This window comes from Melanostigma gelatinosum (assembly GCF_949748355.1).
Source record: "Melanostigma gelatinosum genome assembly, chromosome: 21".
NCBI lineage: Eukaryota > Metazoa > Chordata > Actinopteri > Perciformes > Zoarcidae > Melanostigma > Melanostigma gelatinosum.
Genome location: NC_136654.1, coordinates 13,938,680 through 13,955,398, shown reverse-complemented (window position 1 = coordinate 13,955,398; position 16,719 = coordinate 13,938,680). Strand labels below are relative to the sequence as shown.

Sequence of the window (16,719 nt, the reverse complement as noted above, 5' to 3'; positions counted from 1 at the left end):
GAAACACATTACAAAGGATTAATAACACCAGAAAATGCCATACAAAACATGATCGACATCAGAAAGATAAAAACCTCTAAAGGTGTTCATTAAAAAAATCGGACTGCTGCTGGAACGAAAGACCTTCTTAGTCGTTCAGTAGAACACTGAGGCATCCTGAGTCTCTCACTAAATGAGCTTCGGAGTCCATTGAAGACACCGTGTAGTGGATGGACTTCAAACAAGACAATTGTTTTTAACTTGGCCCCTGTTTGCTTTTCAACAGTGATTTCTAGTGAGTCTGGGGTAAGGCCAATCATTGAGACAGCCTTTTTGATCATCTTATTGATCCTGTTTTTATCATCCACAGTGATGCCGCCGCCCCAGCAGAGCACAGCATAAAAAAGAACACTAGCCAAGATCCCCTGATAGAAAACATGAAGAAGCTTCCTGCTGATGTCAAAGGATCTAAAATTGGTTTTAAGAAGTGATTTAAAGGAGATTACTGATTCTGCAAGCCTTATTCAGGCAGGTTGTTCCAAAGCCAGGTGGGCCCCACCTGAGGATCTAAGGCGTCCAGCCAGCTCATTTGACATCAACATTTCTGCTTTATATCATGGGGCCAGACCCAGACGTGCGTTAAAAGTGATCAGTAAAATCTTAAAATCAGGTTTACTAAGAAACCACATTCACATTTATCAGTTGAAAGCCAATATTGCAAATCCCGTTGAAATCGGGTATAAACGTGAACGTTTAATCAATGTCTTCGAATAGATGGCGAAAAAACATTCACTTTTGAACCACTTTTAACCGTGTTTTCAAGATGTGTTTTCTACAGCTTCCCTAGTGGTGCTGACTGGACACTTTGATCGGAACATTGGGAGCTGAGTTTTCAGAATCTCCCTGTCAATTTCAAAGTATGGTTCAATAGCATCATCCAAATAATGATAAGCAAACTAAGCATGTTCAACATCAAAGACAATGAAGCTGCAAAAATCAAACTTATATAGTTAACATATGTCCACATTATTCATTAGTGACTGTATGACTATAGTGCTGAACCTATTACTGAATTGTACTGACATTGAAAACGAACAGTTTATGCTCAAGTCTGGGTGAGCAGCATCCATCATTCATCACTCATAACAGAGTTTTTGCTGGCCTGTTTTGGAGGCTTGCTCAGAGAATTTTATTTTAAATATGAGCTTTAAAGGTACAGGCACCATAACCCTCTCATTACTTCAGGGTTCTTGGGAGCAACGTGGGACTGTTGGGACTGGAAGTACACTGGCTGTGGTCATTACAGTTGATCGACTGGCAAGCATGACCCGCCATTGGAGGGCCTCCACCGTCCAGCCAAGTGCTGGTTACTGGCGGAGGTTCCTCCGGCCTGCGGGTTAGCCTCTATGGCCGGGAGGGAGGTCCCTCTGCGTGCCTCCCGGCCGGTCGCCCGATTTGCAGCGTCAAAAAGGTTGACGTTTGGCTACCCGGTTGATCATGGCAGTATAACATATGCTTGTCTCAAAGATTAAGACACGCGAGATCGATATGTCCCAAAGCTCATCATTGGAGGGCTCCGGTACTTTTGTCCAGAGAAAGAAAGAAAGAAAGAGAGGAAGAGTAGGCCGGCCGGTGGAGTCAGAGGTAACTCAATACGTGCAGTAGAAAGGAACGAGAGCTGGTGATAGCCTATGCACTGTTACCCTGACAATCTCAAGTCATCCCTTGAGAGTTATAAGATGACATTGAAAGTGCGGTGCAAAGGAACAAGAGCTGGGTACTCTGTGCACTGTCATGATGGAAGCAGATGAAAGTCTCGAATATAGGGGTGACCTACTCCAGGTGGAAGTACAGGGAACGACAGCCGGGTACATCGATGCACCGGCGCCGAGGATGACTACTAATCTATCCCTCGTTGGAGGGCTACATTCTTGAGTGATCACGAGGTTGAGGGATGGTTTGAGGCGGTAATCACACACAGGTCGGAGTAACGGATAAATCTTGAAGTCACTTTCTTTGACAGTTCAAGCGCCGGTGCTCAGCCCACTGTCCTAGGTTAGGGTGCAAGACCCCTGACTAGGACATCACTTTAGCTTAGGATAGATATTCAATTACCACCACAATCACAAGAGAGAGAGGGAAAATATGTTACCCCGGGATAAAGTTGAGCTGACCAAACGCGGAAGGGTCAAGCCATCTGATATCAGGGGGAGGTCGGGGCTGGTATCGCTGGCGACTTGCTGCCACCCGAAAGCGCTGGTCTATTCGAAGGGTTGTCATGGTCGACTTCCCCGAGGGCTCAACATTGACGAGGCTCGGAGGCAGTCCGAGCCCAAGTGCAAGAAAGCATAGTGCCGGGGACAGGGCCCGGCGCGACGAGCCGACTCCCACTATAAACCCTCGCCACTCGTTGGTGGAGGAGACGGGCGTACCCTCAGGCCGGAAACCCGCAGGTGGGAGTACAGCCGAGAGGCCTTGTGCACGAGGCACAAGGACGGGCGACAGCTCTGCCGCTGCCGGCCCTAAGAAGCGTGCCAAACTGAATACAGCTCGATAAAATCCACGGAGCGCCTCTGGACAATGTTATGAACCAGACGGCGTTTAGTTTCCCGTGATATCTGGGTCTACACAACCCATGCAAAGCATCAGGGGCATTCACCTCCTTCAGTTGACCTTTTTAGAGGCCTACATCCTTCTCTCTTCAGCTTAAAGCAATTACTTAAAAGAAAAAACAAACACAAAGATGACTTTATTCTGCGTCCAAATTCCACATTAAGACAAGACTGTGACTGATTACAGGAGTTTATTTGCAGTTTGAGAGCCGCTCACCTCTAGTTCACATTACCCCTGCTGTCAGTAATCTTGATGTGGACTGGGACGGCCTCACTAAATCACATGGTTGCAACATTTACTCGCTCATGCACTTAGCCGGGGCAGGTTTTAGGTGAGGGTGTGTGTGTGTTTGAGGAGGGTGTGTGCTATAGAGGGGAGAGAGAGTACCGAGGTGAAAGAGGCGGAGAGAGAGATGCTGCACCTGTGCACGATCACTTGAGGAGGAGAAGAAAAACAATATAAAACCGAGCAGAAGTGAAGATCTATAAGCATGGCGGGACAGCTTCAGGTTTGAGAGAATCTCCTTCAGCCAGCTCGTCATCAAGAAGGTAAGAACATTTTAAAGCTTCTTTATGTCTCCAACATGCTGCTGCAGAAACTGTTCTCATTGGTTTATACGCCCAACAGAATGTTGAATCAGAATGGATCCAGAAAAACTTCAAATTGGTTTAGTTTGTTGATAACTTTCTAATATATCCACTATCTCTGTTCAGCATGGGGCGATGAAGTCCTAAAAATTGATTTCCAATATTGCTCCACAATCCAACTATTCAACTGCAACAATAAGTCTATCAATCTGAAACTGTTTTAATTCTCAATTAACCGTTTTTAAGCAAAAAAGCCAAACATTGAGAATTTACTGCTTTCCACCTTTTTATATAATAATTAATTGAATATTCTTGTTTGTCGGACAAAACATGACATTTTAAGATGTCATCTTGACCTACAGGAGATTGTAACGGCTTTTTAAATACACTTTACTGACATTTAATAGAACAAATTATATAAAAAAATACTGTGTGGTTGGAGCCCTACAAGGTGGAGACAAACGGTCAATGTCTGCCAATAAGAAATATTAGAAAAACATGTCAAAAATGTAATCTGAAGCCGTGTTTTAACCGATGACGTTGGTTGTGTGATGTTTGAGCTGGTGACACTGTTTGCCTGAGAATATTTTCCTTCATTAAACATTGCTACAAGCTAAGTCATACATTTAATAACATTTCTGGACCTTTCAGTCTGATCAGGAGTGTTGACATAACTGCAGTGAAGTTTCCAGGTGAAGTCGGCCCTCTGCTTTCTGTGAATTCAAAAAGCCCACAAAACAAATAATAAAAAGACACATTTGCATTATTGTAAATACCAGGCAGAGAACGCCCAGGGGCTCGTCATCAACTCGGTCAACTCTGCTGTTACGGGTCAGCAGAGAAGCTGGCACACGGGAGGAAACCTGAGAGTTTAATGAAGCTGCAGCTCTATTATGGGGGCAGCAGAGTCCTCGGTGCCCTTGGAGCCTCCTCTCAAGCTCAAACATTGTGCCATTGAAAGGCTTTGCGTCTGGTTAGTGATTTCCAAAAACGGCAGGTTCCCTTCCTGCTGTGATCTCTGAGGCTTTGCCTGGGCGGCTCACCCACACATAACCGAATACACGGTAACTTATTAAAGGGAACTATGGAGGGCCTCCTTTATGTCAACAGGGCTTTTTGTCTCAAAGGTCACATCCAAGTCAAACACGCTGAAAGAAATATGTGTGCATGTTTTAGCCCAATGAGAGAGTAAAGTGCTGCTCGAGCCCGACTTTGTTCTGCAGAAACTGCTTCATGTAAAGTCAACAATACTATGTAAACGCTCTGTAAACATTTGTTAAAGAGGAACTTGAATTTTCTTAACAAATGAGCACATCCATGTTGCAGATTCAAGTTGGCAGAAAAAGGAATTAACTTGATGTTGCAGCAGAAACACTACCTGTTACCTGAGTGTCAATGAAATGAGTGTAATTAAGCTCCACAGGGTCAATTAGGTCCAGAATAATAAAACACAAGAGCTCTGATGTGATCAAATGTTCCTCAGTAACCGTGTTACAGTTACGATATACTACAACAACAACATTAAATCAATTGTTTACTGTCTTTCCTGAACCTTAGTACTGCTGGTTGGTGCCAGGTGCCAAACATCACGTGGGTCAGATAAGAGTAAGATGAGTGTTTCTACAAAGGGACTGTGTATTTGCATAGGTGCTGCAGGATAGAATGACCACACCAAATGAGGATTAGTGTGGCGCTTTGCTTCCTGTCTGCCCTCATAAAAGAGAAATCGTAGCGATTGTGAAACTCGTAAAATTTGCTTTATAAACTATGTTTTTATTCAAATACGAAGTTTATCCCAGTTTGAAATGAGTTTTAAAAAGAATTCTACAATCAAGAGAAAGAATTAAAGATACTTTAAAAACGGTTAGATCTGAAACAATGAACAAGTTGACCTCATTTTAATTACAAACTAGTCTTATCTATTATTGGTGTTACAAATAGAGAGTAGCCTTTGGTTACTTTTCTTTGTAAATTAACACGTTTTGGGCATTTCGGTTGCCTTTTGTAGACATTTAACATACAAGAAACATGGAGGAGACTGAGACAAACAAAGGTCTGGAGCCATAATCATAATCAAACTAAGGACGTTGTGGTTAAATGGTACAGTACAGTACAGTACAGTTAGGACAAGATACAATATGCTGAAACGGTACGATACTATAATATATGAAAATACGATAAATGATATAGGATAGGAGAAATCGAAACGATAATACGATTACAGTTAATACAATTATATGTTATATATGCATTTTATTGTCAGTTTACACTGATATTCATTTTGCATCCTTGGGCAGTACACCTTGAGCCTGTTTATGTGTGATATCTTAACAACATATCGTTCACCTGTTTATGATCCAAATACATCAAACAGTCAATATTAATTTCACGAGGAAGTCATTTTAGCAATACTGTTGCAGGAGACCGAGAATAACAGCTGAGCAATGAGATGATAATCTGTGTGTCTCTTCGATAAATCCCTAAATTTGAATTCCTCTATCTGAAATCATATAAATAGACAATCCAGATGTTATTCTGTGATGCTGACGATAGTTTTCTTCACTTCCCTGTTTTATAACCGAGCTCCTGGTTCAGCATTAAGACAACAGCTCCCTCATCGGCCGAGGGCCTTTCGTTCCCTGACTTCGTATCAGATCACATGGAGGAGACAGACGAGACTCTTCAGATGATCATTAATTTATCAGCTGAGAGCCGAGTGTCGGGTTTATTCCCCCCATTATGTTACACCTACTACTCACAGATGATGAGAAGAAGCCTCAGTTACTGTCGACTCTCGAGGTCTCGAGCTCTGAGACTTGTGAGCTGTACTGCTCTTTCATAAGAGCAACCTGCAGATCAATTATGAGAGGGATTTCAAAATAATACATGATTAATATATCAATACCTGCAGCACAAATCATAACATTTACATCTTGCATGGTCTAAATGCTTCAATGAAGATGCAAGGTGGAAAGTATTTAATGCATCAATGGGTGGATTCTGACACAATGGGCCTCAGGGCACAGACATGCAAAAGGCCCCACCACCTCATGGAGCAAGACTCACAAACTTTATATTTGTTTATCCTCTTTTTGTTGCTGTTTCGTGTCTCTTTGTAGTCGTTACGCATCTTTCTGCGGGGTTGTGTCTCTTTGTAAAAGTTTTGTGCCACTTTGGAAAGGTTGTTTTTTTGTATGTGGTCACTTTTTGTCTCCTGGTAGTTGTTTTGTGAATCTTTGAGGCCGTTTTGTCTCTTTGTAGTTCCTTTGGGTTTCTTTGTGGTCGTTTTGTGTCTTTGTAGTTGCTTTGGGTTTCCTTGTGGTCGTTTTGTGTCTTTGTAGTTGCTTTGTGTTTCTTTGTGGTCGTTTTGTGTCTTTGTAGTTGCTTTGGGTTTCCTTGTGGTCGTTTTGTGTCTTTGTAGTTGCTTTGGGTTTCCTTGTGGTCGTTTTGTGTCTTTGTAGTTGCTTTGGGTTTCTTTGTGGTCGTTTTGTGTCTTTGTAGTTGCTTTGGGTTTCCTTGTGGTCGTTTTGTGTCTTTGTAGTTGCTTTGGGTTTCCTTGTGGTCGTTTTGTGTCTTTGTAGTTGCTTTGGGTTTCTTTGTGGTCGTTTTGTGTCTTTGTAGTTGCTTTGGGTTTCCTTGTGGTCGTTTTGTGTCTTTGTAGTTGCTTTGTGTTTCTTTGTGGTCGTTTTGTGTCTTTGTAGTTGCTTTGGGTTTCCTTGTGGTCGTTTTGTGTCTTTGTAGTTGCTTTGTGTTTCTTTGTGGTCGTTTTGTGTCTTTGTAGTTGCTTTGGGTTTCCTTGTGGTCGTTTTGTGTCTTTGTAGTTGCTTTGTGTTTCTTTGTGGTCGTTTTGTGTCTTTGTAGTTGCTTTGGGTTTCCTTGTGGTCGTTTTGTGTCTTTGTAGTTGCTTTGTGTTTCTTTGTGGTCGTTTTGTGTCTTTGTAGTTGCTTTGGGTTTCCTTGTGGTCGTTTTGTGTCTTTGTAGTTGCTTTGTGTTTCTTTGTGGTCGTTTTGTGTCTTTGTAGTTGCTTTGCGTTTCTTTGGGGTCGTTTTGTGTCTTTGTAGTTGCTTTGTGTTTCTTTGTGGTCGTTTTGTGTCTTTGTAGTTGCTTTGCGTTTCTTTGGGGTCGTTTTGTGTCTTTGTAGTTGCTTTGTGTTTCTTTGTGGTCGTTTTGTGTTTTTGTAGTTCATTTGGGTTTATTTTGGTCGTTTTGTGTTTTTGTAGTTCCTTTGGGTTTCTTTTGGTCGTTTTGCATCCTTGTTGTAGTTGATTTCGGTGTCTTTGTAGTTTTGCACCTTTACATAGTCCCTGCGAGTCTATTTGTGTCACCTTGTATTTTTGTGTCTATTTGTGGTAATATTATATTTTTGTAACTGGTTTGTTCTTTTGTAGTTATTTTTTTGTCTGTGGTTGTTTTTGTGTCTTTGTAGTTTTGTAAGTTTTGTAATTTTGTGACACTATAAAGTTGCAGTGTTTCTCTTTGTAATTGTTTTGTGACACTAAAGTTGCGGTGTTTCACTTTGTAATTGTTTTGTGACACTAAAGTTGCGGTGTTTCACTTTGTAATTGTTTTGTGACACTAAAGTTGCGGTGTTTCTCTTTGTAATTGTTTTGTGACACTAAAGTTGCAGTGTTTCACTTTGTAATTGTTTTGTGACACTAAAGTTGCGGTGTTTCACTTTGTAATTGTTTTGTGACACTAAAGTTGCAGTGTTTCACTTTGTAATTGTTTTGTGACACTAAAGTTGCGGTGTTTGTCTTTGTAATTGTTTTGTGACACTAAAGTTGCGGTGTTTGTCTTTGTAATTGTTTTGTGACACTAAAGTTGCGGTGTTTGTCTTTGTAATTGTTTTGTGACACTAAAGTTGCGGTGTTTCTCTTTGTAATTGTTTTGTGACACTAAAGTTGTAGTGTTTCACTTTGTAATTGTTTTGTGACACAAAAGTTGCGGTGTTTCTCTTTGTAATTGTTTTGTGACACTAAAGTTGCAGTGTTTCTCTTTGTAATTGTTTTGTGACACTAAAGTTGCGGTGTTTGTCTTTGTAGTTGTTTTGTGACACTAAAGTTGCAGTGTTTCTCTGTTCTCCAGTCCTCACTATGTGCTCTGTGCCCTCCAGGTCAGTCCTCCCGTCTCTGTTGGTGCCATGGCTGATTCAAGCTGGTGGAAGCTGACCTTCTCCCGCAAGAAGACATCTGAATCCAAAGTCCTGTATGAGATCCCCGCTGAGTACGGCAGTAACACCGGAAACAAAGAGCACGTCTCGAGTGGTAACCCTTCTCCGGACCACATGGACAGCCAGTTCAATGCCCGGCTGGAGAAGATTGTGGATAAATCTGCCACCAAAGGCCGCCACGTCAAAGTGTCCAACTCTGGACGCTTCAAGGAAAAGAATAAGGTCCGCGCAACGCTGGTCGAGAACCCGAATCTGTTCGCAGAGCACAACCTCAGTGACGAGAACCATAAAAAGAAGACTGACAAATAGCACAAAGACGTGCACACACTGGATCACACGTGTGTCGTATACCAGTGTCACAGAAGCTTAGATGAAGGATAAAATATACACAAGCACAGCCATGTGGCGCTACATGTGCAAGGTGGACACACACTTGTTACCAGGAGCCACACCCAGGTAGATACTGCAACCAATGGAAACCATGCAGGCAGATACTGTAAACAATGGACTCGCACCTAAACAAACAGCTGGTATCGGCAAACCATTAGCCAAAGTGCCGGAGACATTCTGTCTCATTTTCTCTCTCACGCGGTTATGTATCTGCCTAAACTCATGCAAACATACTTATGAATGAACAGTAACGTTATTGTAAATTGACTTATTTTTATTATTAAGGATGCCGATTTTTGGAATTTAAACCTCCTTTTTTATGATACACAAGAAGAATAAACGTGTGTTCAGTGCAACCAAAGCACAGTCAATTTTTATTACATTTTTATGACCAAATAGAGACTTGATTTTGATGTCTGAAATATTGTGAATACTCTCTATATATAGTAAATAATAAAAAATATATAGGTTTATATAAACCTAAAGCAAAATAAATGTATTTTGTTTTTAATAAATGTAACAAGATGAGTTAATACAGAAAGAGTACTTTTTATTTGTGTGCTGGTTTTGGTGCCATGTAATTTTGAGCGGACACTTGATATGACATTTGATATGCAGTGCTGTGCTTCTATTTTTTGTAATATGGCATCCCTTACATCAGATCACACAGAGTCAGGTCATTAAAGATTAATCCACTAATCAGCTGTAGGGCAGGACTGGCCAAACTTTTATTATTGTGGGTCATATGAACAATAATAAATGTCTAGTTTTCAACCAGTTACACTGCAAGAGTCTGTTTCTATATCAGAAAACCTGTGTTAAAGAAAATTTATTTTCTATTGAAATAAATAAACACTACTAAACTGTCATTTGGCATTAGTTGTTTACTGGTGTGAAATTGCCAAATATTGGTTCTATTTCATCCTTACTGACCGCCAGAGGCAGTGCTTCACACTGGATATCTTCCGTCTCGCGCATGCGCAGGTCGAATATTTATATCAACAAAGTCACGTGTGACCTCGGATGACCCCCGTCGTCTATAAGTTCCGGTGTCATCCTGAGCTCAGTCCCTTTTTTTCTTCTCGCGTCGCAGGTTAGCTACCATGGTAGCATAAACAGGGATCAAGACATATTAGAGCTCGTCACTGTAGCCTTGTGACCACCGGTCGGAGTTGCGGTTCTCTCGCCCTCCAAAGGCTGCGACGAGCTGTCCCTCTTCGGAGGGAACGGTGTGTTCGCCGTTCGGACATCGAGCCCCGGACTGGTGGACGCCCCTATCATCGGTCGTCACCAGTCTGATAAGGGCCACCTAAGTTGTGATGACAGCAATCGGTAAGATCGATTAACATTGTTTTCTATAACAGTTGTTTGTTCCACGTTTGGCAGAGCGCTTCCGCTCTAGTTAATCGAGTGGCGCGCTAACGAGAGCGTAGAATTACGCTGTCGGCCCGCCCTTCACAGTGTCACGGCTATCACAGTTAGCAGAGTGTTCCTGCTCAGGCAAACTTGGTGAGACACTAGATCGGCATGTTGTGCCCAGTGTGGGCCCTCAGAGCTTATGTGGAAGCCACCGCCTGCATAGTCAGTTATGGTGAGCCTAAGAAGGGCTGTGCTCCTTTTTTTTTTTAAAAAACAGCACCTGTCCCACTGGATAGTGGAGGCCATTGCCTATACATACAAGGCGAGCGGCTGTGCTCGGCCATCCGGGGTGAAGGGTCACTACCAAGAGTGTCTCCACACCGAGGGTAGGCCTGAGTGGTGTGCCTGTGGGGGATATATGTGCTGCGGCCTCATGGGCATCACCGAGCACATTCACCAAACACTACAGAGTTAACGTTGCCACCCCTCACCCACTGGGGAGGGTTCTTTGGCCAATTTTTCTCTGCCGGAGCTATACGAGGCAGTTACTGTGCTTCCTCGTGACTCTTTTGGTATAAGTCATCCAGTGTGAAGCACTGCCTCTGGCGGTCAGTAAGGATGAAATAGAACGAAAGTTACGAATGTAACTACGGTTCTATGAATCCTGGATGACCGCCAGAGTTCTTGGTCACTCGGAATCCCGTGAACTCGCGAGAAGATTCCATAGGACTGAGCTCAGGATGACACCGGAACTTATAGACGACGGGGGTCATCCGAGGTCACACGTGACTTTGTTGATATAAATATTCGACCTGCGCATGCGCGAGACGGAAGATATCCAGTGTGAAGCACTGCCTCTGGCGGTCATTCATAGAACCGTAGTTACATTCGTAACTTTCGTTTGTGTTCATGGCCTAAAGGACCACTTCATATCTTATTATACAAATCTGTCTAATAGCATTTCGCAAACGGAACAGGCAGCAATGGTAAAATATTAGTTTGTGCCGAGAGGTTAAGATCATTTAAAAAATGTGACATCTTATTTTAAGTAGGATGTACATTTGTCATACAGTACAATTTAATAAATGTATGCTCAAGCCATCTCAGTCATTTTTTTTAATCACCATATTTTTGGCTAATGTGTATTTCAGTCGGAGTCTTTTAGGTTTTTCTGTTTAGTTGCTGTTTGCATGTGTTGTGTTGCTGCTGACATCTGCTGGCCAAACACACACTCAGTCCTCAGGTACAAATTAAACTTCATTACTGGCTCTATTCCACGTATAAATAAAGTCAAAAACAATGAACAATATCATTTTCAATCAGTGCAAGACACACGCATGATAGTTGGCACAATTCAAACCATCAGCTCTTTTAATCTCAAAGGCAGTTAGACCCAATGTCTTGATTTAATACTTTTATGTTCAATACATCATGAATTTAAGTTATTTATTCGTAACACTGCATTTTATGATTCTGTAGTTCACTCTAATTTCCTAGAAAGACACTGATTGATGCCTATGGAGTCATAAGAATGTTCCTGGTATGTAATAGTTGTAAGTACTTAGTATGTAAGTAAATGGAGACAGATTGTGCATTAGATTGTTCAGGTGCAGCTAATAAAAGTGGCCACTCAGTAGATTTTAAACAGAGTTTAAATGGATCAATTCCTCTGAAAATCAATATCTGCTTACAAACTCAACACAGCCAACTGTCTCAGAACTGTTTCTTTAGTTTTCCTGTAATTACGAACTATAATTCGAGTGAACTGTCTTGGAACTTTTAAGGAAACCTGGGAAATCAAAGTGTTACCAATTACTTCAACATAGAAAATGGACGGGAAGTTGCATTAATGGCAGAAGTGAAGACACTCGACCGAAATGTTAATAACCAACGTCACAGTCAATCATTACTGGACAGGACCAGGTGGAGTTTGCTCTCTCTCTGGAAAGCACGCAGCTTCTTTTTGCTTATTGTGCCGTCGGCAGGTTGTGTGTCACACCTCTGTCTCCACGGTAAACACCCAAATAATGCGAACAGGCATCGAGAACAACAAGACGACGCAGTGACGTTTGGCCTCTTGATAAATCCTACAGACAGCAGCACCTATTTAATCAACATAAGGTTTCCATCAGGACTTAAAGATGGGGGTTCCTTCCAGTGAGGTAAAGATGGTTTTGTTTTTTCCACTCCTGTACACAACGGTCTGTTGAGGTTCTCCTCACGGGGACAGTCGCTGGTACACCCAGCCTCCCTCTGCAGCGTGCTGAAACTCCCCCGGCTCACACGCTCCGTCCTCCGGCCGGGTGAAGACGATGCGATCGTGGATCCTGTTGGTCTGACCCTGCCAGAACTCGATCATGGAAGGCTTGACGATGTAGCCGCCCCTGTTTGAATACATGTGTGTGTGTGTGGGTGTGTGTGTGTGTGTGTGTGTGTGTGTGTGTGTATGTGTGTATGTATGTATGTATGTATGTATGTATGTATATATATATATATATATATAAGTAATAAACAGTTAGAATATGAAGAGAGGATGTAAAAACATTTAGTTTTCGACTAAGAGTCAGTTGAGATTTGTGCCTCATTCGAAACCACAAATTTGGATTTTGTTTAGTTGCATTTGTAAAAAAAATGATAACCCTGAAATGAAAACATACAGAGCCTTTTTACACTCGATGTCATCAAAATATATGGCTGTTTCACCCAGACAGCAACCTCTTGTTCAGAATAGTGAAGCCAACGATGAAGTGTGTTAAAGCTGCATTCTCTCTAGTGTCCATCAGGGGGCGACTCCTCAGGTTGTATAGAAGTCTATGAGAAAATGACTCTACTTCTCTCTTGATTTATTACCTCAGTAAACATTGTAAACATGAGTTTATGGTCTCAATCTCAAGTTTCAAGTCTTCTTCAATACAGCGTGATGTTCATTTAGTAAATGATAAGCTGTACACGCCGTCTCTATGTCACTCCTCTGCAGTCCAAATATGGTCACTTCCGTTCACTGGTTGAAAAATAAAGCCAGGCTAGCTGTTCCCCCCTGCTTCCAGTCTTTATGCTAAGCTAACCAGCTGCTGGCTGTAGCTTCATAGTTATCAGACAGATAAGAGAGCGGTATTGATGCTCTCGTCAAACTCAAATGTTGCACTATTGCTTTTAATATGACTTCTTAAATCTTGCAAGGAAAATGTACCTTCACCGTTTCCATAATTCTGTTGGTTGAATTCATGTAAATAGCAAAACATAATGCGTACCAGTAGTCAGGCATGGGCACATCTGTGTCTTTGTACTTCTCCTCCAGTTCTGCATTTTTCTGCCGTAGATACTAAAAAGAAACGACAGAGTGACAGTTACGACTCATACGTTTATGTATGCTCCATAACATGGCACACTTTTGGTTCTTACGTCTCTGTCAGGAACCGGAGTGCTTTGTCGGCTCATGACGGCGCCGATCTGGCTGCTCTTTGGTCGGGAGTGGAAGTAGTCTCTGGAGCTCTCGAAGGGGATTCGCTCCACAGTGCCCTCGATGCGAATCTGCAACATAACAATTATAATTAATAAACATCTACTGTGTGAAACTGTATTGTTTGATGAGCACATGGAAGATGCCGACCTGTCTGTTAAGGGGTTCCCAGTAGAAGACCAGACACGCAAACGGATTGCTCTTCTGAAGACAAAGAACAGATCAGAAGAGCATGAAGTGAAACCACAATATACCGTACAAATAGATTCATCTGACAGACAAAACCTTTGGTGTAAAAATATCTGTATTTTACGCATTTTGGGTTACTTTGAGGAAGCATAAAATACTTTATTACGTGCATCAGTATGTTGGCACAGCATACAAAAAATGCCATAAATATGAAACCAACAATAGCTCATAGCAACACAAATATGTTGCAGGACCGAAAAGTGTCAATTCTCATGCACAAAATAGATGTAATGATAAGATGTATTGATTTGTATGTATGTTACTGTGCAGTGTTTGTTTAGATTCTGTGCTTAATGAAATCCTGTGTGTTTTCTGAATCCGCCATATAAATACACATTTTCCCCTGAGCTCAAGATGACATCTTAAAGTTTGCTTGTTTGTTCCAACCTACAGTCCAAACAAACCTCCCAAAACATTCCAATTTACAAGCTGGAACCAGAGAATCTGTTTCATTTTTCTCACATAAAATGACTTAAATTGATTATTTGATTCATGGTTTCAGCTCTACTGTGTTTGATTTTTGAGACTTTACTTATTTTATGACATTTACAACTGTTTGATGATTGTAAATGGAATATAAAAGAGCAGGATCATCTTTCCAGTGTGTTTTAAGGCCCCACACATCCAGAGAGAAACAGTTCCTCACCAGCTCTGAACCCTTTCTGCTCTCGTGGTTGGTGAAGAAACGGAACCCCTCGTTGCTGTAACCTTTCAGGAGGACCATACGAGCGGACGGACGCCCGTCTCTGCACAGACACACAGGAATGAAGTTTGTCATTAATAGAAAACTAAGAAGGAATTCTGATCTCAAGAGGCCGTGTTACGTACTTGGTTGCGGTGGCGATGCACATGGCGTTCGCCTCTCCGACTCCAGAGCACTTTGTGGCCTGATCGAACCAGTCTCCAAACTGTTTGATCGGGTCCAGAGAGACGAGCTGACTCTCCTCAAAGCACTGAGGACAGAATAATCAGTCATGTATGAGAAACAGGCAGTACATGCTCAAGGTACTTGTACTTTACTCGAGTATTTCCAATTCATGATACTTCCACAGAGGAAATATTGTACTTTTTTTACTCCATACATCTCAGAGGTACATATTGTACTTTTTACTGTACTACATCTCAGAGGTACATATTGTACTTTTTACTGTACTACATCTCAGAGGTACATATTGTACTTTTTACTCCACTACATCTCAGAGGTACATATTGTACTTTTTACTCCACTACATCTCAGAGGTATATATTGTACTTTTTACTGTACTACATCTCAGAGGTACATATTGTACTTTTTACTCCACTACATCTCAGAGGTACATATTGTACTTTTTACTCCACTACATCTCAGAGGTACATATTGTACTTTTTACGCCACTACATCTCAGAGGTACATATTGTACTTTTTACTGTACTACATCTCAGAGGTACATATTGTACTTTTTACTCCACTACATCTCAGAGGTACATATTGTACTTTTTACTCCACTACATCTCAGAGGTACATATTGTACTTTTTACTCCACTACATCTCAGAGGTACATATTGTACTTTTTACGACATTTGTCTGACAGCTTTAGTTTCTTCTCAGATGACAGTTTTTCATCCCTTTCCTGTTCAGGTAAAACCACGTATCTCCAGATATGTTGAATGTTTGTGATGCACTGAAGGCTAAAGTGTTCCTTTAAGTGTTGATAAAATCCTCCTACTTCTTCAGATAAATAAACTCTTTAAAAAGCCTCTTGGATCAGCTGGAAAATGCTTCAACACAAACCTGAAAACAGGCCGTTTGTTATTAGAGATACGTACTCCTCACAGGACAGACTACTAACATCTGATGATTTTATAGAATATGATGCATTGATGTAGATTAAACTAGACAACAGGATATAAAGGAGCTACAATGAAACATACATGAAACAACATTAATGCAGCAGGAAAACATATCTTCTGTGTCACATACTGTATTTCGATTAGAATAAAGACTAGAACATATAGCAGTATTTGTACACCTAATACTGTCTTTATTTCACCTTAACCTTGCAGTTGCACATACCGGGTTAAGTAATATGTTGATCACCTTTACACAGGTACCTCACGTCTTTTGAACGCGACTTACCTCCTCGTCTCCCTTGTATTTCTTCCTCATGTCACTCAGGTCCATGTTCGTGCGCTCACTCGACGATTTCCTGCAGAAATTCAGCGCAAACGAGGCACGAGACGCCGGATTTCTACCAAATACCCTGATCAGCCCCAATAAACTCGCACTGAGTGTGCGCCTCATGGTTGTCAAACCGACGTCACCGCGCATCCTCGCTTACGTAAAAAGTGTTTTGTAACTTTTCATTTTTATTTAACGTGATTTTACAAATATTATTTTCACACGTAGGGTTTGGTAATGAATAAATATGTGATTTTGTGAACAGCAGATATGATTTAAAATCAAAATCAGAGGAGCGGTTATGTCGATGCACGTCGACGCGTCATGCTACATTCAAGCATGTCCGTTATTAAGAGCATCCAAAACCTGTTAACGTGAGAAACCTTGTTGTATCCACGGATGTATTACAACAATTTTGAGGTACTTATACTTGACTTGAGTATTTCTTTTCTCATTAATGCTTCTACTTCACTTCATCTCAGAATGGAAATATATTGTTATTTTTACTTAAACATTTACTATATTTTTCTACTCTTAAGTACATCTTTCTGATTTCACTCACATACCTTACTCAAGTAACATTTAAAAAACCGGACTTTTACTTCAAAATTATATATTTAAAATGTTGTATTCGTACTTTTACTTCAGCAAAGGATCTGAGTACTTCCTCCACCGGCTATGGATTGTTTTTCACATCGTCATCCTCTTCCGTCCGATATAACTGTGAATGCAGCATTCGTGTGTCGTCACTTCC

The 16,719-nt window shown here is 41.3% G+C and overlaps 2 protein-coding genes across 2 annotated transcripts; one reads left to right on the top strand and one right to left on the bottom strand.

Annotated features, from left to right (window-relative positions):
• Nucleotides 1–8,319: 8,319 nt before the first annotated feature.
• Nucleotides 8,320–8,658, top strand: prr15lb (proline rich 15 like b; the record flags this gene model as incomplete). The annotated part of the gene is made up of 1 exon (XM_079293085.1): nucleotides 8,320–8,658. One exon carries the CDS (start codon nucleotides 8,320–8,322, stop codon nucleotides 8,656–8,658), a length of 339 nt encoding a protein of 112 aa, XP_079149211.1.
• A 2,794-nt stretch (nucleotides 8,659–11,452) lies between these two features.
• Nucleotides 11,453–16,088, bottom strand: pnpo (pyridoxamine 5'-phosphate oxidase; the record flags this gene model as incomplete). Its single annotated transcript, XM_079293574.1, has 7 exons — nucleotides 11,453–12,482; nucleotides 13,350–13,420; nucleotides 13,501–13,629; nucleotides 13,709–13,762; nucleotides 14,454–14,553; nucleotides 14,636–14,760; nucleotides 15,924–16,088. 7 exons carry the CDS (start codon nucleotides 16,086–16,088, stop codon nucleotides 12,317–12,319), a joined length of 810 nt encoding a protein of 269 aa, XP_079149700.1. The 3' UTR covers nucleotides 11,453–12,316.
• Between the last annotated feature and the right edge of the window lie 631 nt (nucleotides 16,089–16,719).